Raw genomic sequence first — 22428 nt, forward strand, 5'->3', positions numbered from 1 at the left:
ATCATTACTTATGCATGCACATATTAATGAGCCATCACACTGGTGTGGTTGATGTTAATAATTCATTAGCCATGTCTGTTCAGTTACAATGTGGATTAATGTAGAGTTTAGTGTGTCACACTGGCGCTGGGGTGTTATGTCTAAGTGTGTGTGTCACGATGTCGTGTGTCACCCCCCCCAGGCTAAGGAAAGTGTGGCAGAAGAGAAAGTGTTCAGTGAAGAACGGATACCTCACCATATCACATGGGACGGTGAGTACACACATACACACACACACACACACACACACACACACACATATATACACGCACACAGAGGGCAAGATGACCTACTCCTAGCCAGTTAGCATTAATCTACAGTAAGGCTAGTGGCTCTAGCCTGTTAGCTTACACTTCACCCACTTCACTTAATGGAGATGAAGCCAATCACTATCTCACTACTTCTGTCAAACCAGACTTTATCACTGTTTATCAAACCTCTCAGCCATCAGACATGTTTCTTTTATCTCCAAGGACAAAAAAACTGTTCCTATTGATTTCATTAACAATCTGCAAAAAAAGTTATACTGTTAACTGGAAAAGCAGATTAAATGTTTCAACCATCCATTGGCTTAGTTTACTGTGACCTGGCCTCCAGGGAGAGATCCACCTGGGAACCATTCCTATCCTACATTGCTCCCAGGCAACCCCAGACAAGATCAAATATGGCATGTGCGACCTAATTATCAGCTCTCTGCTAACTGGCAGCTTATCCACTAGTTTTGTCTTGTCTGGTCCAGTCTTGTCCTGTCCTGTCTTATCCAGTCTGGTCATCTCTTGTTTTGTTTTGACTTCTCTTTATTTTCTTTTTATTCATATTTTTTTATTTCTCTTTTTATTTATTATTACCCTACTTTTCTGCTCTTTCTTACTTTTTGGTTGTAGTTTACCTTCTTCACTATAATAAACAGTTATATGTACAGTTGAAGTCGGAAGTTTACATACACATAGGTTGGAGTCATTAAAACTTGTTTTTCAACCACTCCACAAATGTCTTGGTAACAAACTATAGTTTTGGCAAGTTGGTTAGGACATCTACTTTGTGCAAGACACAAGTAATTTTTCCAACAGTTGTTTACAGACAGATTATTACACTTATAATGCACTGTATCACAATTCCAGTGGGTCAGAAGTTTACATACACTAAGATGACTGTGCCTTTTAAACAGCTTGGAAAATTCCAGAAAATGATGTCATGGCTTCGATAGGCTAATTGACATCATTTGAGGCAATTGGAGGTGTACCTGTGGATGTATTTCAAGGCCTACCTTCAAACTCAGTGCCTCTTTGCTTGACATCATGGGAAAATCAAAAGAAATCAGCCAAGACCTCAGAAAAGAAATGGTAGACCTCCACAAGTCTGGTTCATCCTTGGGAGCAATTTCCAAACGCCTGAAGGTAGCACGTTCATCTGTACAAACAATAGTATGCAAGTATAAACACCATGGGACCACGCAGCCGTCATACCACTCAGGAAGGAGACGCGTTCTGTCTCCTAGAGATTAACGTACTTTGGTGCGAAAAGTGCAAATCAATCCCAGAACAACAGCAAAGGACCTTGTGAAGATGCTGGAGGAAACGGGTACAAAATAATCTATATCCACAGTAAAACGAGTCCTATATCGACATAACCTGAAAGGCCGCTCAGCAAGGAAGAAGCCACTGCTCCAAAACCGCCATAAAAAAGCCAGAACACGGTTTGCAACTGCACATGGGGACAATGATTGTACTTTTTGGAGAAATGTCCTCTGGTCTGATGAAGCAAAAATAGAACTGTTTGGCCGTAATGTCCATCGTTATGTTTGGAGGAAAAAGGGGGTAGCTTGCAAGCCGAAGAACACCATCCCAACCGTGAAGCACGGGGGTGGCAGCATCATGCTGTGGGGGTGCTTTGCTGCAGGAGGGACTGGTGCACTTCACAAAATAGATGGCATCATGAGGAAGGAAAAGTATGTGGATATATTGAAGCAACATCTCAAGACATCAGTCAGGAAGTTAAAGCTTGGTCGCAAATGGGTCTTCCAAATGGACAATGACCACGAGCATACTTCCAAAGTTGTTGCAAAATGCCTTAAGGACAACAAAGTCAAGATGCTGGAGTGGCCATCACAAAGCCCTCATCTCAATCCTATAGAACATTTGAGAGCAGAACTGAAAAAGTGTGTGCGAGCAAGGAGGCCTACATACCTGACTCAGTTACACCAGATCTGTCAGGAGGAATGGGCCAAAATTCACCCAACTTATTGTGGGAAGCTTGTGGAAGGCTACCCGAAATGTTTGACCCAAGTTAAACAATTTAAAGGCAATGCTACCAAATACTAATTGAGTGTATGTAATCTTCTAACCCACTGGGAATGTGATGAAATAAATAAAAGCTGAAATAAATCATTCTCTCTACTATTATTCTGACATTTCACATTCTTAAAATAAAGTGGTGATCCTAATTGACCTAAGACAGGGAATTTTTACTAGGATTAAATGTCAGGAATTGTGAAACTGAGTTTAAATGTATTTGGCTAAGGTGTATGTGAACTTCTGACTTCAACTGTACAGTCGTGGTCAAAAGTTTTGAGAATGATACAAGTATTGGTCTTCAAAGTACGCTGCTTCAGTGTTTTGAGATATTTTTGTCAGATGTTACTATGGTATACTGAGGTATAATTACAAGCATTCCATAAGTGTTAAAGGCTTTTATTGACAATTAAATTAAGTTTATGCAAAGAGTCAATATTTGCAGTGTTGACCCTTATTTTTCAAGACCTCTGCAATCCACCCTGGCATGCTGTCAATTAACTTCTGGGCCACATCCTGACTGATGGCAGCCCATTCTTGCATAATCAATGCTTGGAGTTTGTCAGAATATGTGGGTGTTTGTTTGTCCACCCGCCTCTTGAGGATCGACCACAAGTTCTCAATGGGATTAAGGTCTGGGGAGTTTCCTGGCCATGGACCCAACATTTCGATGTTTTGTTCCCCGAGCCACTTAGTTATCACTTTTGCCTTATGGCAAGGTGCTCCATCATGCTGGAAAAGGCATTGGTCGTCACCAAACTGTTCTTGGATGGTTGGGAGAAGTTGCTCTCGGAAGATGTGTTGGTACCATTCTTTATTCATGGCTGTGTTCTTAGGCAAAAATGTGAGTGAGCCCACTCCCTTGGCTGAGAAGCAACCCCACACATGAATGGTCTCAGGATGCTTTACTGTTGGCATGACACAGGACTGATGGTAGCGCTCACCTTGTCTTCTCTGGACAAGGTGTTTTCCCCAAACAATCGGAAAGGGGATTCATAAGAGAAAATGACTTTACCCCAGTCATCAGCAGTCCAATCCCTGTACCTTTTGCAGAATATCAGTCTGTCCCTGATGTTTTTCCTGGAGAGAAGTGGCTTCTTTGCTGCCCTTCTTGACACCAGGCCATCCTCCAAAAGTCTTCGCCTCAATGTGCGTGCAGATGCACGCACACCTGCCTGCTGCCATTCCTGAGCAAGCTCTGCAATGGTGGTGCCCCGATCCCGTAGCAGAATCAACTTTAGGAGACGGTCCTGGCGCTTGCTGGACTTTCTTCACAACAATTGAACCTCTCTCCTTGAAGTTCTTGATGATCCGATAAATGGTTGATTTAGGTGCAATCTTATTAGCAGCAATATCCTTGCCTGTGAAGCCCTTTTTGTGCAAAGCAATGATGACGGCACGTGTTTCCTTGCAGGTTACCATGGTTAACAGAAAAATAATAATGATTTCAAGCACCACCCTCCTTTTAAAGCTTCCAGTCTGTTATTCTAACTCAATCAGCATGACAGAGTGATCTCCAGCCTTGTCCTCGTCAACACTCTCACCTTTGTTAACGCGAGAATCACTGACATGATGGCAGCTGGTCCTTTTGTGGCAGGGCTGAAATGCAGTGGAAATGTTTTTTGGGGATTAAGTTCATTTTCATGGCAAAGAGGGACTTTGCAATTCATCTGATCACTCTTCATGACATTCTGGAGTATATGCAAATTGCCATCATCAAAACTGAGGCAGCAGACTTTGTGAAAATTAGTATTTGTGTCATTCTCAAAACGTATCACGACTGTACATGGGGAGGGTTCAGAGGTGGTAGAGCTACGGGACAGGAGTGGGTATCAAGAGGACACTAGATTATATTTGGTGCCTGGTGTACTGTTTTTTGTGATTTTAATTTAATTCAATTTTTTAAAGTCCAAAATAGAGCACTTTGGATTCATTTAGCTAAAATGGTGGTGGTGTTAGTATTATTGTCAGTCACTCTTACACATCAGAGTATTATATACTTGGCTGCATCCCAAATGGCACCCATAGGGCTCTAGTCAAAAGCCATTTGGGATGCAGCCCTTGTCAGGCTAGCTCACAGAGCTACTTTACGTGCACCGCTATCCCGGGGTCTCACCAGCCTATTGATTTCCCACTCTGCTCTGCTCTCACTGTAGCAGGCTCTACTTCCCTCCATTACACTAGATGTAATCTCTCTCTCTTCCTCTCTCACTTCATCGCTCTATCTTCCTCTCTCCTTCTCTCTCTCTTGCTCACTTTATCGCTCTCTCTTGCTCACTTTATCGCACTCTCTCTCTCTCTCTCTCTCTCTCTCTCTCTCTCTCTCTCTCTCTCTCTCTCTCTCTCTCTCTCTCTCTCTCTCTCTCTCTCTCTCTCTCTCTCTCTCTCTCTCTCTCTCTCTCTCTCTCTCTCTCTCTCTCTCTCTCTCTCTCTCTCTCTCTCTCTCTCTCTCTCTCTCTCTCTCTCTCTCTCTCTCTCTCTCTCTCTCTCTCTCTCTCTTTCTTTGAAAAGGCACACACACATACACAAACACACCACACTTTCTCCCCATCTCTCTCCTTGCCCTTTCTCTCTAATTAAAAAAAATAATATACCTCACATATGCGCTCTCCCTCTCTCCCTGGCCAACCAGCTGTGTGTAGAGGTCGAAACAGGGAAAGCAATCAGAGCTGGTTTTTAAGCACCCTGAGCTGAGCTCCAACCATGGCCTGGTGTCATCCTCCACTGCAGACCGAACACCACAGTACAGAAGCTAATCCTCCATGGACAGGCCCATTCTGACAGACCTTAACACCGGGGGGAAATATTACTTATGAAAACTGCATATGAGAGCCTGGCTATTAGTGTCATGTTATGTTGTATTAACTAAGGGAGAAGGGAAGGTGAATTTTGCAGTGGGTTATTCTATGCTGTGTTGATTCTCAAGTAGCTCTGCAGTCCAGGACTGTATAAAATTGTTGTAATGTACATAATGTTTTATAGCAAGCATAATGTGTTTTCATTGTTAGATAATGTTTTACATATATTTTGAGTGCATGTAGGCTAAATGTAATGCTTTCATCCAGGTACAGTGCATACCCCTTCTGGTGAATATGGTTATTGTGATCAACCACTTAAGGCGTCAGCATGCTTCAGTTCGGCTGGTGCCTACCTGAACTCGGCTAGGTGAACCAAACGAGTGTGCTCGCATATTCCTTTAAAAGACCTTCGCTTGAAAAACGAGTAGTAGTACTGTTTGTCTATTTTGAGACGCCGTAGCCAGTATACACTTCCTCAAAATAGTCAGAATGAATCTAAGATAACTCAAGACATCTGTCATTAATTTGCCGAGGAGATCTTAGTCGCACAATTTTACATCTAACTAAGATGTTTGGTGCAGTATTTCTCAATGAAAACATGTGCATGAAAACGAGTCCTCTCTCGTTGAATGACAACAAAGACTATTGAATCCTTACTGTTGACCAATCACCGACGAAGGGGCGTAGACTTCGGCTTGCCTCGAGCAAAAATGTTGTGTGCCCGAACAGCCGCAAAAACCCTTACCGAAGTCCCAAACAAAATGTCGTCATAATATATGCACAAACTTTTCCGAACTGTTTCTGGTGGGAAGCATGCGGACGCCATTAGTGATCAAATGTACAGATGTGATGACTATAAGAGGAGGGTGCACTGTATCTTTGTTCTGGTGGGAAGGGTGCATTTTCGTTCATGCTTTGTGTTCGCTGATTCACATGTTCTTCTTTCCTGTCCTCCCCCCTCTCTCTCGTTCAGGCGAACCGACCGCCGGCCAAACTCAACCTTCTCACCTGTCAGGTGAAACACAACCCAGAAGAGAAGAAGAGCTTTGACCTCATTTCACGTAGGTTTACCCTGCCTTTTATTCCTTCTCCTTCCCTTCCCTTCTCTTCTATTCTCTTCTCTTCTCTTCTCTCTCTTCTGTCCTCTCCTGTCTATTCTCGTCTCTCTCTTCTGTCCTCTGTGTCTCACAGAAGTACCTCTACAAATGGACATTGCTCCGTTCTCAGAGTGCCTGCACACTGCAGTTCCGATTTGTGTAAATCTGATAAAGCAAATTCCGTAATTAAATCAAGCCTGGCTTTTAGATTCTGCAGAACAAGGAGGGATGCTGTGTTGGGACAAATGATAGTTCTCATTATAGAGTATAGATATCTACTGCAGACAAACTAGGGAGGAGAGGAGACTCACAGAAAAAGGAAAAGTGGTCGATATGGTCTATGTCTCAATATAAGGGGAGATCTGAGCTTTTCCGTGGAATGAGGACAGCAGGAAAGGAGTTGGGAATAGATGAATCGCTGTAAGATTCAAATTCAGGGAAGACTCAATACTTTGTGCCTCCACACGAGCTGCTCCAAATCTGTAGCCTATTTAGAATTTCAACCACGTTCATTTGTTCCCCATGTCCTCACATAATCACATGTAACCAAGGGAGATGGAGCTTTTTCCTCCATTCACCCTCTTCTTTCTTTGTTCACCCTCTTCTTTCTTCAGTCAGGTTTTTGGGGATGTGTGTTGAGTTTAGCTGAGCGGTGACTTTCATAAACACTGGGCCAGAAATAAGTGCTCATGTCAGGCCGTCACCCTGCTGTCAAAGGACAATATTACTGCTGCAGGATATGAAAGGGCTTACTCAGGTGGAAACAAGGAGAGATGCTGCTCTCCAGAGAGAGAAAGAGACTGAGGGAGAGAGAAAGAGACTGAGGGAGAGAGAAAGAGACTGAGGGAGAGAGAAAGAGACTGAGGGAGAGAGAAAGAGACTGAGGGAGAGAGAAAGAGACTGAGGGAGAGAGAAAGAGACTGAGGGAGAGAGAAAGAGACTGAGGGAGAGAGAAAGAGACTGAGGGAGAGAGAAAGAGACTGAGGGAGAGAGAAAGAGACTGAGGGAGAGAGAAAGAGACTGAGGGAGAGAGAAAGAGACTGAGGGAGAGAGAAAGAGACTGAGGGAGAGAGAAAGAGACTGAGGGAGAGACTGAGAGACTGTCAGGGTCAGAACTCCCAGCTGTAAGGGGATCTGAAGTAAAATGTAATCCAATCGGACTGGAGGAGGATAGAGTACAATAGGATTTTCACAAGGTTTTTAGTTTGTTGTACAGTACAACAGGATGTTTGGTAGACTTTTACCTCTGTCTTGCATAGATACCACATACAGTCATTTAAAATCTCAACTGTTGTCGCCTCATCCTTTGTACTGTTGGGATGCTGTTACACTTATGTGGGACTTTTACTGTATGTACTGTAGTTGGAAATGTTTTTTTGTTTCCTTTTCAGCCCTGGTACTCACACAGGTTTGTCAGCTGGGTGCTTTGATGGGCTGAATAGCTTTCCGCTCTTACATTTCCTTGTCTTTGATAAATGTCTTGTTTCACTATGTCTCTGACCCACCCACCCCTATCACCCCCCTCTCTTTTAGATGACAGAACGTATCACTTTCAGGCCGAGGACGACCCAGAATGTCAGATGTAAGTGTGTGTTCCTTCCTTGTGTGAAGTGTGTGTTTGTGTACAGAACATGTGAGAGTGTGTCCTGTTGATCCCCCATACGTCTTTCCACACACAACCCACACGTTTCCATCTCGTTTGGGTTGTGTGTGTGGGGGGAAAGGTGTGTGTGTGTCCTGTTTGTTCCCATACCACTTCTCACAGTTAACGCATCCACTTTTCCACCCTCTAGTCTAACCCGATGTTGACCCTGCCCTCACCCCATCCTCACACACTAACTTCCCCTCCCCCTGTGTGTGTGTGTTTTCAGATGGATCTCTGTGCTGCAGAACAGCAAGGAGGAAGCGCTGAATAATGCCTTTAAGGGGGACCAGCACGTTGGAGAGAACAACATCGTCCAGGAACTGACCAAGGCCATCCTGGGAGAGGTCAAGAGGATGACCGGCAACGACATCTGCTGTGACTGTGGAGCGCCCAGTGAGTGACCCGGCGTAACATACATGTTAATACACAAACACTTGACACAACACACACACACATCTTTTCAGTGCACAGTACTACCTGTGTATAATTCATCTTACAGCCTTTATGAATACACAAAATGCATGAAGGAGCCATGAACTGTTTTACTTTATTGTGCTAGAGGTCACTTTTATTAAGGAATTGTACGGGTTATTCACAGACACGGTTACCAATGTATTATGAGTGTAATGAACAACTCCATGTGGTCACTCTACACCGACATTGTAGTGAATGAGGAACGCCCATGAGCCAGTTATTTAGGTTTGACTGTCGCTCTGGTTAACCTGTATCAGAAATAGCTCTCCCCTCTAAGCACATGCAGGTAGTTCCTACCAAGGACACTGTTACCTACTTACCTGTTATCTCTCTCTCTCGCTTTCTCTTTGTCTGTCTCTCTCTCTCTCCATCTTCTCCTTCTTTCTCTCTCCTCTCTTGCTCTCTGTCTCCTCTCTTGCTCTCTGTCTCCTCTGTCGCTCTCTCTCTCGCTCTCGCTCGCTCTCTCATCCTCTCCTCGCTCTCCATCCTCTCTCTCTCTCTCTCTCTCTCTCTCTCTCTCTCTCTCTCTCTCTCTCTCTCTCTCTCTCTCTCTCTCTCTCTCTCTCTCTCTCTCTCTCTCTCTCTCTCTCTCTCTCTCTCTCTCTCTCTCTCTCTCTCTCTCTCTCTCTCTCTCTCTCTCTCTCTCTCTCTCTCTCTCTCTCTCTCTCTCTCTCTCTCTCTCTCTCTCTCTCTCTCTCTCTCTCTCTCTCTCTCTCTCTCTCTCTCACCCCCTCCCTTCCTCCCAGATCCTACCTGGCTCTCCACTAACCTGGGCATCCTGACGTGTATAGAGTGTTCTGGGATCCACAGGGAGCTAGGAGTCCATTACTCTAGGATCCAGTCCCTCACACTGGATGTCCTCAGCACCTCCGAACTCTTGGTAAGAAGCAATTTTGTGCCAGTACGCTCACCACACATCAGCTAGTTTCACATTATGGCGATAAGGTGCTGTGACGCTGGGAGGTTAGGCGCAGTCGTGTTGGAAAGTTCAAATCGTTTATACACAGGTGGCTCGTAGAAAGTGGTACCAAAACACATCCGCTTAGGTTAGTTAGCAAAACCTTGGAAAACAATGGCTCTACCAGTGCATTGCCATGCTTGCTGTTATAATGGGAGAATCTCAGTAGCATGTCCTTGATTCCTCGCGTCCTCTCTCCTCACCTCCTTCTCAAAACCCATTGGACGAGAAGGTCAGAAGTCCCTTCTGTGAAAACCTTTTCACAGTGCAGCTGATGATTTACTGTTGGTGGGAGAGCACCAAGTATACCAACGCCCTTGGACTAATTCTACTGAACTCTCTACTGCGCTCCATTGGGATAGATAGACAGTGCAGTATTACAGAGGCTTGGAGCTGCTTCCACTTTGCATATTTCACATTTCATCTGGCTTTCTAATATCAATTTGGTGCAATTTATTGCCCATAAATCATTTGGGGCTGAACATTGTTTGTCGATAATTCAAGATGATTGCCCTCCTTAAGACGCCAGGGGTGTAATCATTAGCCAAACCGCTTGCAACTAAAACGAGAGTTTCTATTGGACAAATTCAGGTAGGTCCCTCCCCGCTTCATTTCGTTTGCTTATGTTTTGGAAACGTTTTGCAACAGAATCAACGGAATACATACGCCACAGTGTTTCACATTATTTGGCCACAAGGAGATGGGTGGAACGCATGCAGTGTTTCCCCTCGCACATGCACACGCACGTGCACACACACACACACACACACACACACACACACACACACACCATTGATTTAAGCATTTGCTGAAGTAGCAGAGCAGAAGAAATGGAGCATGAGATTCATGTATACAGTATAAACTGTACTGTAGAACCCTCAGATAGGAGGCTAATTTGCACTTTTATGGACTGTCGCTCTGGTAAGCTCTTACCTGTTTGTGTGCATGTGTGTTTTACCATGAAGCTGGCCAAGAACGTGGGGAATGCAGGCTTTAACGACATCATGGAGGCTTGTCTATCTGCGGAAGATGTGGTCAAACCCAACCCTGCCAGTGACATGTAAGCTCTCTCTCCATCTCTATCTCTCTCTATATCTTTTTTATTTGGCTCTTTCCTCCCACGCATAGACTCTATCCTCTCCTTCTTTCATCAGTCTCTATCCCTTTCTCGACCTTCTCAGAGTCCCAATACAGTAGCCCCCTTACCCAGACCCCCCCATAAGGCTCTGGTCAAAATTAGAACACTATGTAGGGAATAGGGTGCCATTTGAGATGCATCCTTAGAGTGGATGGGCCCGTGACCTTACAGTGACCTATTGGCAACATGTCACCACAGAGACACTCATACCCATTCATTATGGATGGAGCTATAAGTAAGGCATCACTAACTGAAAACATTTTTATTCAATAAGCATAAGAGAATGCTATGCATTCTGTTGTTGTTTACACACAACTTGGTGTATCTACAACTCAAGTAAAATTGAGCACACATATAAGAAACCTAATGCATCCCTCTAGATGAATTGAAAGTTTTAGTTTGAACTCTCAGATCATTTATGGCTGTAAGTAACAGATACATCAGAAACATGTATTTGCACACTTAGACTGCATTTACACAGGCAGCCCAGTTCTGATATTTTTTCCAGTTATTGGCAAAACAGCTGATCTGATTGGTTAGAATTGGGCTGCCTGTGTAAAAACAGGAGTTAGCGTCGTCAGAATTAATGACTGTAAACAGCTGAACAGTGTTAGCAAAGCTGCACTGCAACTTCCTCAAACACTTCAAACTAAGTTTGGTAGCGTCGATACTTGTGAATAACCTGTCCATGTTTTTCTTCCATGTGAGAATTTTGTTATTTTTGCAATAAAATGTAAATGTATGAATGCTTTGATAGTTCCATCAAGCCACCGCTGAGAAACGGATGCGGCTGTGAGACTACATGAGGAAATGGTTCTAGTTTTGAGTGACACAATTCCAGAAATTATTTCGGCATTATGCACGTTAAGAAAAATCCCTGCAAACTCCACCAACTATCGAATTTAGTTTGAAGTGTTTTTGAGGAAGTTTCGGCTTGCAGTGCAGCTTTGCTAACATCGGTTTGGCTGCTTACAGTCATGAATTTGGCCAGAAGTAAATAATGGATTATTGTGGATTCTGTCACCATGGGACTTCAGACACAACTCAAGGTAAGGCTAATTCGACCCAAATATACATTCTGGCTGAACTATCCCTTTATGTATATGGCCTTCCTCCCTCTGGTACAGGCAAGCCCGTAAGGACTTCATCACAGCAAAGTACACAGAGAAGCGTTTCGCCAGGAGGAAGTGTCCAGACGGGGCGTCTAAGCTGCACACGCTATGTGACGCGGTCAAGGCCAGGGACATCTTCTCTCTGATCCAGGTGTACGCGGAGGGAGTGGACCTGATGGAGCCCATCCCCCTGGCCAACGGACATGTGAGTCTACATGTCCCCACCAATACCCCTGTCACACTAGCGTACTGACCATACCGTGCTGGTACAGATATTTTTTCCACATTGTCCTTTCCAGGCCATCACGGTACAGCTCGGATTGGCTCTGCTTGGCTCAGTAGTGTGAATTAACCCCAACTCTCAATTGACTTCATTTTAGCTTGGGTGGAGTGGTTTGAGATTGGGAACAGGACTGGCCATCAACATTTTATCTGTCCAGGTGCTCTCAACGCTCACAGCTGTAGTGGAATTCAAATGGCAGTATTTTGGTTAATTCTCGTTGCTGGGCTGTGAAAAACAACTACTCCTGGCAGTGTAAATGCTTTGTATAATAGATAAATCATCACTACAAACACCTGGCTCACATTCAGGGCTACTACTGCTTTTACTGCCTATAGCAAAGCAGACTTCCAAAAGGGAGCATATCAAAGTCCCAGTGTTTCTCTGTGTCAGCCACTCCATTTTTGCTCTGATGTGTCTTTTTGTCCCTGAGGTCTCACCACAGCCATTTTGGTTATTCTGTGTGTGGTTGCAGGAACAAGGAGAGACGGCCCTTCACCTAGCGGTCAGACTAGTGGACAGGACCTCGCTCCATATCGTTGACTTCCTCACTCAAAACAGGTAAGGGAATAAAAATAAACGTCAATTAGCTTTTTGTAGAAACACTACCCGTCATAAATGTAATGAGAATGACTCAACAGAAGTCATGAACAGTCATAACAGCTTATGACGACTGACTTAACACAGTCATCACACAAACTACTCTTGTTTTTTTTTTACACAGTCCCACAGAATGCAAATTTATTTTACATTTGAATATTGTTCAGAACAAGTGCTGAAATTATGCTGATGAGTGACCGTTGTCCTGTGTTTATGGTTATCCTTCCAACTCTCACTGACTGCCTTCCCCTGTCTCTTCTCCCCCACAGTGTGAACCTGGACAAGCAGACAGCCAAAGGCAGCACGGCCCTCCACTACTGCTGCCTGACTGACAACATGGAGTGTTTAAAACTGCTGCTGCGGGGCAAGGCATCCATAGACATTGGTAAGAGAACATTACATATCTCTTCTACTGGGAAAGACTGGTTTCGAAACAGCATGGATACAGAATACTAGTGTAGACTTTGTTTATTGTTGTCGAGCAAGAAACTGATTTAGGTCGAACAATAACCTGATTTTATGTTTTAATTCATAGCTACAGAAATTATAACTAAGAGACCGCCAAACATAATTATTCAAACACACACACACAGAAGCACAAAGATTCCTCCGCATGAACGTGCTATACAGCCTTGTTTTGGTCAGGCAGAGTTCCCAGAGGCCCATGTTTTGCCAAGAGACACCACTTTCTCACAACGGCTCAAACTCTGCTTCAGTCTGACTCCATACAAACCGGCCCATGATAAGAGTTGGCAAAGGAACAGGGGGCCATGGTCTGTGGATCAGCATGTGTCTTTATGTGCCAACGAATCTCCTTGTTTCAGTCAAACCAGTTTCACACACTATCTTCAATGCTATCTAGCTTACAGAGACAGGGAGAGAAGATGTTGTTACAAACATGGCTGTTGACAGACATGGCTTGGCTCTCTGTCTAGCTGCCAAAGCAGTAGGCCCCCCTGGCAGCCTAGTGGTATGCTAGCATTGTGTTGACAGGTTGTTGAGTTGGGTGTAGATATCTTCATAATTCATGCTGTCATAGCCAAGAGATGATAATTGTGTCTCGGGTTACTTGTCAGTGCTCATCTGTGAGGTGTTGATCTCGAGTGGTAGTGTAATTTACACATATATAAAGTAAATGAATGGATCAAAATGATGTCTTCTTCCTGTAGCTAATGAGTCTGGGGAGACGCCGCTGGACATCGCTAAGAGACTGAAGCACCTACAGTGTGAGGAGCTGGTGAGTGCTGTGTGTGTGTGTGTGTGTGTGTGTGCGTGTGCGTATATACAGTGAGGGGGAAAAAGTATTTGATCCCCTGCTGATTTTGTACATTTGCCCACTGACAAAGAAATGATCAGTCTATCATTTTAATGGTAGGTTTATTTGAACAGTGAGAGACAGAATAACAACAACAAAATATAGAAAAACTCATGTCAAAAATGTTATAAATTGATTTGCATTTTAATGAGGGAAATAAGTATTTGACCCCCTCTCAATCAGAAAGATTTCTGGCTCCCAGGTGTCTTTTTATACAGGTAACGAGCTGAGATTAGGAGCACACTCTTAAAGGGAGTGCTCCTAATCTCTGCTTGTTACCTGTATAAAAGACACCTGTCCACAGAAGCAATCAATCAATCAGATTCCAAACTCTCCACCATGGCCAAGACCAAAGAGCTCTCCAAGGATGTCAGGGACAAGATTGTAGACCTACACAAGGCTGGAATGGGCTACAAGACCATCGCCAAGCAGCTTGGTGAGCAGGTGACAACAGTTGGTGCGATTATTCGCAAATGAAAGAAACACAAAAGAACTGTCAATCTCCCTCGGCCTGGGGCTCCATGCAAGATCTCACCTCGTGGAGTTGCAATGATCATGAGAACGATGAGGAATCAGCCCAGAACTACACGGGAGGATCTTGTCAATGATCTCAAGGCAGCTGGGACCATAGTCACCAAGAAAACAATTGGTAACACACTACGCCCGCAAGGTCCCCCTGCTCAAGAAAGCACATATACAGGGCCGTCTGAAGTTTGCCAATGAACATCTGAATGATTCAGAGGAGAACTGGGTGAAAGTGTTGTGGTCAGATGAGACCAAAATCGAGCTCTTTGGCATCAACTCAACTCGCCGTGTTTGGAGAAGGAGGAATGCTGCCTATGACCCCAAGAACACCATCCCCACCGTCAAACATTGAGGTGGAAACATTATGCTTTGGGGGTGTTTTTCTGCTAAGGGGACAGGACAACTTCACCGCATCAAAGGGACGATGGACAGGGCCATGTACCGTCAAATCTTGGGTGAGAACCTCCTTCCCTCAGACAGGGCATTGAAAATGGGTCGTGGATGGGTATTCCAGCATGACAATGACCCAAAACACACGGCCAAGGCAACAAAGGAGTGGCTCAAGAAGAAGCACATTAAGGTCCTGGAGTGGCCTAGCCAGTCTCCAGACCTTAATCCCATAGAAAATCTGTGGAGGGAGCTGAAGGTTCGAGTTGCCAAACGTCAGCCTCGAAACCTTCATGACTTGGAGAAGATCTGCAAAGAGGAGTGGGATAAAATCCCTCCTGAGATGTGTGCAAACCTGGTGGCCAACTACAAGAAACGTCTGACCTCTGTGATTGCCAACAAGGGTTTTGCCACCAAGTACTAAGTCATGTTTTGCAGAGGGGTCAAATGCTTATTTCCCTAATTTAAAATGCAAATCAATTTATAACATTTTTGACATGTGTTTTTCTGGATTTTTGTTGTTGTTATTCTGTCTCTCACTGTTGAAATAAACCTACCATTAAAATTATAGACTGATCATGTCTTTGTCAGTGGGCAAACGTACAAAATCAGCAGGGGATCAAATACTTTTTTCCCTCACTGTAAGTGTATGTGCGTGCGCACGTCTTTAGCAAGATAGAGAGTGACTCCTTATCTTCAAGCTTTGTTTGAGCTATTAATCACTGTCAGTGTGTGTGTGTGCGTGTGTAGCTGAACACAGCGCTGGCGGGGAAGTTCAACGTCCACGTACACGTAGAGTACGAGTGGCGTCTGCACCATGAAGACATGGACGAGAGTGATGAGGACCTGGATGAGAAGGTGAGGGTGAGGACTCACTTCAGATTATACACACACACACACACACACACACCATGAACTCACACATACACACAGACACACACATAAAAGTATATATATATATATTTACATTTACTTCATTTAGCAGATGCTCTTATTTTTTTATATATATATTATTTTTTTTAATGTCATTTAGCAGACGCTCTTATCCAGAGCGACTTACAGGAGCAATTAGGGTTAAGTGCCTTGCTCAAGGGCACATCGACAGATTTTTCACCTAGTCGGCTCGGGGATTAGAACCAGCGACCTTTCGGTTACTGGCACAACGCTCTCAACCACTAAGCTACCTGCCGCCCCAGAGCGACTTACAAATTGATATATATATATATATACATATATATACATACATACATACATACATACATACATACATACATACATGCCTTGCAGAAGTATTCATCCCCCTTGGCGTTTTTCCTATTTTGTTGCATTACAACCTGTAATTTAAATGGATGGTTTTTTGGATTTCATGTAATGGACATACACAAAATAGTCCAAATTGGTGAAGTGAAATGAAAAAAATTACTTGTTTCAAAAAATTCAAAAAAATAAATAACAGAAAAGTGGTGCGTGCATATGTATTCACCCCCTTTGCTATGAAGCCCCTAAATAAGATCTGGTGCAACAAATTACCTTCAGAAGTCACATAATTAGTTAATTAAAGTCTACCTGTGTGCAATCTAAGTGTCACATGATCTCAGCATATATACACCTGTTCTGAAAGGCCCCAGAGTCTGCAACACCACTAAGCAAGGGCACCACCAAGCAAGACCAAGGAGCTCTCCAAACAGGTAAGGGACAATGTTGTGGAGAAGTACAGATCAGGGTTGGGTTATAAAGAAATATCCGAAACTTTGAACATCCCACGGAGCACCATTTGAATCCATTATTAAAAAATGGAAAGAATATGGCACCACAACAAATCTGCCAAGAGAGGGCCGCCCACTAAAACTCACGGACCAGGCAAGGAGGGCATTAATCAGAGAGGCAACAAAGAGACCAAAGATAACTCTGAAGGAGCTGCAAAGCTCCACAGCGGAGATTGGAGTATCTGTCCATAGGACCACTTTAAGCCGTACACTCCACAGAGCTGGGCTTTACGGAAGAGTGCCCAGAAAAAAGCCATTGCTTAATGAAAAAAATAAGCAAACACATTTGGTGTTCGCCAAAAGGCATGTGGGAGACTCCCCACACATATGGAAGAAGGTACTCTGGTCAGATGAGACTAAAATTGAGCTTTTTGGCCATCAAGGAAAACGCTATGTCTGGCGCAAACCCAACACCTCTCATCACCCCGAGAACACCATCCGCACAGTGAAGCATGGTGGTGCAGCATTATGCTGTGGGGATGTTTTTAATCGGCAGGGACTGGGAAACTGGTCAGAATTGAAGGAATGATGGATGGCCCTAAATACAGGGAAATTCTAGAGGGGAAACCTGTTTCAGTCTTCCAGAGATTTGAGACTGGGACGGAGGTTCACCTTCCAGCAGGACAATGACCCTAAGCATACTGCTAAAGCAACACTCGAGTGGTTTAAGGGGAAACATTTAAATATCTTGGAATGCCCTAGTCAAAGCCCAGACCTCAATCCAATTGAGAATCTGTGGTATGACTTAAAGATTGCTGTACACCAGCGGAACCCATCCAACTTGAAGGAGCTAGAGCAGTTTTGCCTTGAAGAATGGGCAAAAATCCCAGTGGCTAGATGTGCCAAGCTTATAGAGACATACCCCAAGAAACGTACAGCTGTAATTGCTGCAAAAGGTGGCTCTACAAAGTATTGACTTTGGGGGGGGGTGAATAGTTATGCACCCTCAAGTTTTCTGTTTTGTTTGTCTTATTTCTTGTTTGTTTCACAATAAAAAAATATTTTGCATCTTCAAAGTGCTAGGCATGTTGTGTAAATCAAATGATACAAACCCCCAAAAAATCAATTTTAATTCCAGGTTGTAAGGCAACAAAATAGGAAAAATGCCAAGGGGGGTGAATACTTTCGCAAGCCACTGTACATAACACAAACACACCCTGATGACCTTTCTATAACCTTTTGACCCCTGTCCTCCCTCAGCCCAGCCCCCACCGGCGAGAGGAGCGCCCGGTCAGCTGCTACACCCCTGGCTCCAACACCCACCGCCAGCCCAGCCCTGCTTCCCTGGCACGGGACGCTGCCAGCCTGGCCAAGGACAAGCAGCGTGGTGGGTACATGCCTAACCTGGTCAACAACGAGACCTACGGCACCATCCTCAACGCCAGCCCCCCCGCGCCCGGGGGGCCCACCCCCACCTCCGCACCCCCTCTGCCCCCACGAAACATAGGTACTTTAAAAAATATTTTTTTTTTCTGTGATAGCAAGTTGGGTGCTGCGTGTATAGAGAGCCACATTCATTTGGCGAAACGAACCAAATTCTATGAACAAGTTTAGTTTGTTCAGGGAATCAGTGTGAATGCTATTTGAGCACTGATTTAGTTTCAGAATGTTAAAAAAATTATCCTGATTTGAAGTTGCTAAACGTGATCCATATCAAATTACCCCGGCGTCAAGCCCTTTTCAAATCAGATTCACCTCTCGTCCTCCTCGTCATTTTTGGAGAATGGTATTTATAATACATGCCCAATGGGTTCAGTTCAAATAGAGGGAAATCTCAATTTGGCCACATATCTGTCATATACTGTAGATGGCCTTCTCTAATTAGTGCAAGGCCCCATGGTGACTTGTGTGACTCGTGTGGCGCTCTGACCTATTTGAAGGGCAGAGAGGACTCTGGGTAGGGAGCATGGACAGGCACATTGGCGGCGGCAGAGTGAGCTAGTGAGCTAATTTTTCCGAAAAGTTCTCAGTCTGTGCTCCATAGTCCATGATGAGAGGCAGACTGAAAATAACCCAAGATATCACTGGAAAGCAATTTGGTTAATGCGCATTGAAAATAGTCCAAAACTTTCAATTCCTGAATTGAATTTGTCTGTGCATCCGAATGCTCGCATTCCACCATGCTGAACAATTTGATTAAACTCACTCACTTCGAAGCACATGTTGTCTTTACTTACTTGGGCCCATTGCCCCACGAAGAGCATTGGCCATCAGCAACTCCTCTCCAGTGAACTTGACTTTGGCCAGTCTTGTCTATTTAATTCCAGGAGTAGCCAATCTTTCTGTGTTCTGCATTGGTGTCAAGTCTCTCTCAATCAATCAATCAATCAATCAATCAATCAATCAATCAATCAATCAAATGTATTTTATAAAGCCCTGTTTAACATCAGCAGTGCTTTACAGATACCCAGCCTAAAACCCCAAAGAGCAAGCAATGCATGTCTCCAGGTGCCAAAGCATATCTTCTTTCCCCCTCCTCCCTCCCCAGTCCAGTTGTCAGGTCTGGGCGGGATGGTCCAGTCATCAGGGTCCTCTGGGTGGAAGCCTGGCTCTATAGACCTGGGGGTCCGACAGAGGTCCTCCTCAGACCCCCCCAATATCCACCCCCCCGTACCCCCCATGAGGGTCACCTCAACCACTGGTAGGCACCTCACCTCAAGGACTCATTGTCTTAACACATAATAATCATAATAATAACCATAATCATTATCATAATCATAATAATCATGGTTAATGATTGTACATAGCATTATTGTCGATAGCTCATGTTACAGTATATATAAGGCACATGCAGTATGTTTACAACATGATGTACAAAGATGACACCAAGGAGAAAAACACACCCAGTTTAGATGAGAAAGAGATGGGTAACTTAGGATGAGGACTCATCTTTGTATCTGTGCCTTGATGATGTCTGTGACAGCATGGGCAGCGCTATTGAGGCTATCTCCATTTTGTCCATCTAGAGCCCTCTTTCAACCTCTATCTCTCTCTGTCACCCCAGGTCTTGCTCCTCCCCCCGTGGCCAAGACAGTGAGTATGATGGAGGCGATGAACCAGCAGTCTAAACCAGGGACCGGACAGGGCCACAACAGAGCCCCAACACCCAAGTCTCCTTCTGGGTGAGCACACACACACACACACAAACACACACACAAACACACACACAAAAATGTTGGACACACATTGCCTGAGGCAGCATGTTTTACTTTGATGAACACAAAGCAAGTTTACCTTTGGAAAATAGCCTATAGGGTTTCTGGTTTACCACTTCATTAACTTCCAAGCTGAGCTGTCCTAAAAGACAAACAACTTAACACTATTCATCCACATGGCTCTACTCAAGCTCCCATAGGTCTGAGTTGTGTGACTGTTAAAGGGAAATGCACTGTGGGGTAAATGTGTGTGGGTTCATTTTAAGCACATCCTAAACAGCAGCTGACTACAAGGTTATGTTTGTGGTTTTTAGCAACGACAAAAGCTTCAGCAAAGGACCGACTCGAACTGGGTCCATCGAAAGACCAGGTGGGTGTAAAAAACAACAACTTGATTTACTCTGTGTCTGTACATAATCTGTAAAAGCATCACAAGTAACATAGTCAGATTACAATTTTACAATCAGGCCGGTATGTTATCTGTGGGTCGGCTGCAGACAATCTGGTTGTGTGATTTTGTGTCTGTGTGGAACAGTTTGTGTTTTCACAACAATCTCATCAAATCCTCTTCCTCCTCCAGCTAAAGAAGTGCCGGGATGCCCCCAGAACTCAACAGGTCAATCGCTGCCTCCCGCCCCCATGCCTAGGAAGACCTATCCGGTGAGTTCCTCCGACCTACCGTTGACCTTATATGGTTGTTTGCCCTGTTATTGATTGTGATGGAACAGTTATGGACAATACAGAGGCACTTATTGGACTTCTCTATCTGATCTCGTCGTTGTGTTTCAGTTGGTCTTATTGTCCCACACAGTCCAATGCACTCTGAGTATCAATGGCTCTAACAGTGTTTTCTCTATGAGGTGTCCTTCCTGTACCCTATGGAACATACAATGCTAAGAGGGAGGGAAACCTTGAAGTGTGTACTTGTTCTTGACAGATGGGGAAACCTCTCATATCTCTGTCCCTAGCTCAGTGCTAGCATTCTGTGTCACACGGGCTCACCATGTAAACCACTGACAGATCAGGGATAGCCTGTGGCGAAAACACGTGATGCACAACTCCCCCTGCCTGACAGTTACTATGTCCTGTGTCATTTGTCTGCTATGCAACCCTCCAGCAGTCAATGTGGAAGTGGGCGTCAAGCATTCCAAAGGAGTGACAGATAGTTAGATACTTCAGTTAAACGACAGCATCTGTCTGCAGAACAGTCAGTACACCTGCCTGTCTGCATTGAAATAGAATGATTAGAATGGGGAAAAGCCCCTGAGACCATGGCAATTTGACAGTGCACTTGTCATGGGCACACTCAATATGGCCCCGGACCACCCGTCACGGAAGGTTGACTTGAATGGGAATGTTGGTTCTAGTAATTATATTTTAAATTGTATATAACTGCCTTAATGTTGCAGGACCCCAGGAAGAGTAGCTGCTGCCTTGGCAGCAGCTAATGGGGATCCTTAATAAATACAAATACAAATACTGCTATGCCCGTCTGTCTGTGTCTCTTCAGAAGCAGAGGCCCAAGCGGGTGAAGGCCATCTACAACTGTATGGCGGACAATGCAGACGAGCTAACCTTCTCTGAGGGGGAGGTGATTGTGGTGGACGGGGCGGAGGACCAGGAGTGGTGGGTGAGTATCATCTCTAGATCAGGCTACTATTTTGTGTATTGGATGTGTGAAAATTGAAAGTGGAGAGCGTGAGAGTGGGTGTGTGTTTGTCTTCATTCACACGCAGTGAGAGCAGTCCGGCCCTTTTCTAGTCCAGATTTGGCCCATTCCGAGAGAGTCCACTGAGCATGTGCCAGAAATCTTGGTGGCCCCAGCAGCACAAAGCCATGACCTCATTCTGGCCATCCTTCTTCCTCTCCCTCTCTCCCTCCCTTCCTCTCCCTCTCCCCTGCCCCCGCCTGCCTTCCTTCCTCTGCAGAGCCCGTTGTCTGAATACAGACCAGCTGCAACTTGTTTTTCCAAAAGCCACCTCTGCAAACATGACCGTATTTAGTCACTTATTCTCCATGGGACTCTGTGTTACAGATGCCTTTCCAAATCCCCAAATCTCAGCCTTCCTCTCTCTTTTTCTGACTTCAATGGCATTTTGTTTATGTCCGCGTCTGAATTGACAACAACTGAAGCAGAATTTAAAAGGTGTTAGAAGTCAAATGTGTTTGTCTTCTGCTGATGCCTCTTAAGGGGAATGTAATCCAAAAGTAACTGAAAATAATCAGATTACATTACTGAGTTTGGGTAATCCAAAAGTTACGTTACTGATTACAATTTTGGACAGGTTACTAGTAACTGTAACGGATTACATTTAGAAAGTAACCTACCCAACCCTGCCATAGCTATATGCAAAAAGTGTGTGTTTTGTCCCAATTATCAGTGTGTTACGTTGTGCATCTCTCCTGTTCTCTCCCAGCTGGGCCACATCGAAGGAGAACCAATGAGGAGGGGGGCTTTCCCCGTCACATTCGTACACTTCATCATGGACTGAAGGTCAAAGGTCACCGGAGGTCAACACATGGACTGACCTGGGATGGAAATGCCCTTCACGAAATTATCTTTGTCATCATCATCAAGCTTGTGCCTGCACTGACACTAAAGAAGAGTGAAGTGTTGCTGCCCAATGCTTTGGCTATACAATGTGTTGCCATGACAACAGATACACCCTTTACTCCAGGAATGTCATGTGACGTCATATCACTCCTTTAGGCCAAGCCTGCAAAGGCTCATGGGGAAACTGTGTTTAGACTTCTGACACCATCTGACATAAAAAAACAAAAACAATGATTGTAGTAGGTAACCTCTTGCAATAAAATGCACTTTCTGCTTATTTATCCAGGTCGCGAC

General features: G+C 44.5%; 1 protein-coding gene across 1 annotated transcript in view; it reads left to right on the plus strand.

Annotated features, from left to right (window-relative positions):
* Nucleotides 1-22428, plus strand: part of asap2a (ArfGAP with SH3 domain, ankyrin repeat and PH domain 2a) — a 73513-nt gene extending 51085 nt beyond the window's left edge. The window contains exons 11-28 of the mRNA XM_084143694.1: nt 182-251; nt 6102-6189; nt 7759-7807; nt 8097-8263; nt 9091-9224; nt 10268-10362; nt 11568-11757; nt 12308-12393; nt 12702-12817; nt 13602-13669; nt 15410-15517; nt 17626-17872; nt 18914-19066; nt 19430-19547; nt 19895-19950; nt 20161-20240; nt 21091-21210; nt 21998-22428. Of these exons, the coding sequence (XP_083999820.1) occupies nt 182-251; nt 6102-6189; nt 7759-7807; nt 8097-8263; nt 9091-9224; nt 10268-10362; nt 11568-11757; nt 12308-12393; nt 12702-12817; nt 13602-13669; nt 15410-15517; nt 17626-17872; nt 18914-19066; nt 19430-19547; nt 19895-19950; nt 20161-20240; nt 21091-21210; nt 21998-22072 (2020 nt within the window). The 3' untranslated portion in view covers nt 22073-22428. The remainder of the gene's footprint in view (nt 1-181; nt 252-6101; nt 6190-7758; nt 7808-8096; nt 8264-9090; nt 9225-10267; nt 10363-11567; nt 11758-12307; nt 12394-12701; nt 12818-13601; nt 13670-15409; nt 15518-17625; nt 17873-18913; nt 19067-19429; nt 19548-19894; nt 19951-20160; nt 20241-21090; nt 21211-21997) is intronic.

The sequence above is a fragment of the Coregonus lavaretus genome (genome assembly GCF_964263955.1).
Source record: "Coregonus lavaretus genome assembly, chromosome: 27".
NCBI lineage: Eukaryota > Metazoa > Chordata > Actinopteri > Salmoniformes > Salmonidae > Coregonus > Coregonus lavaretus.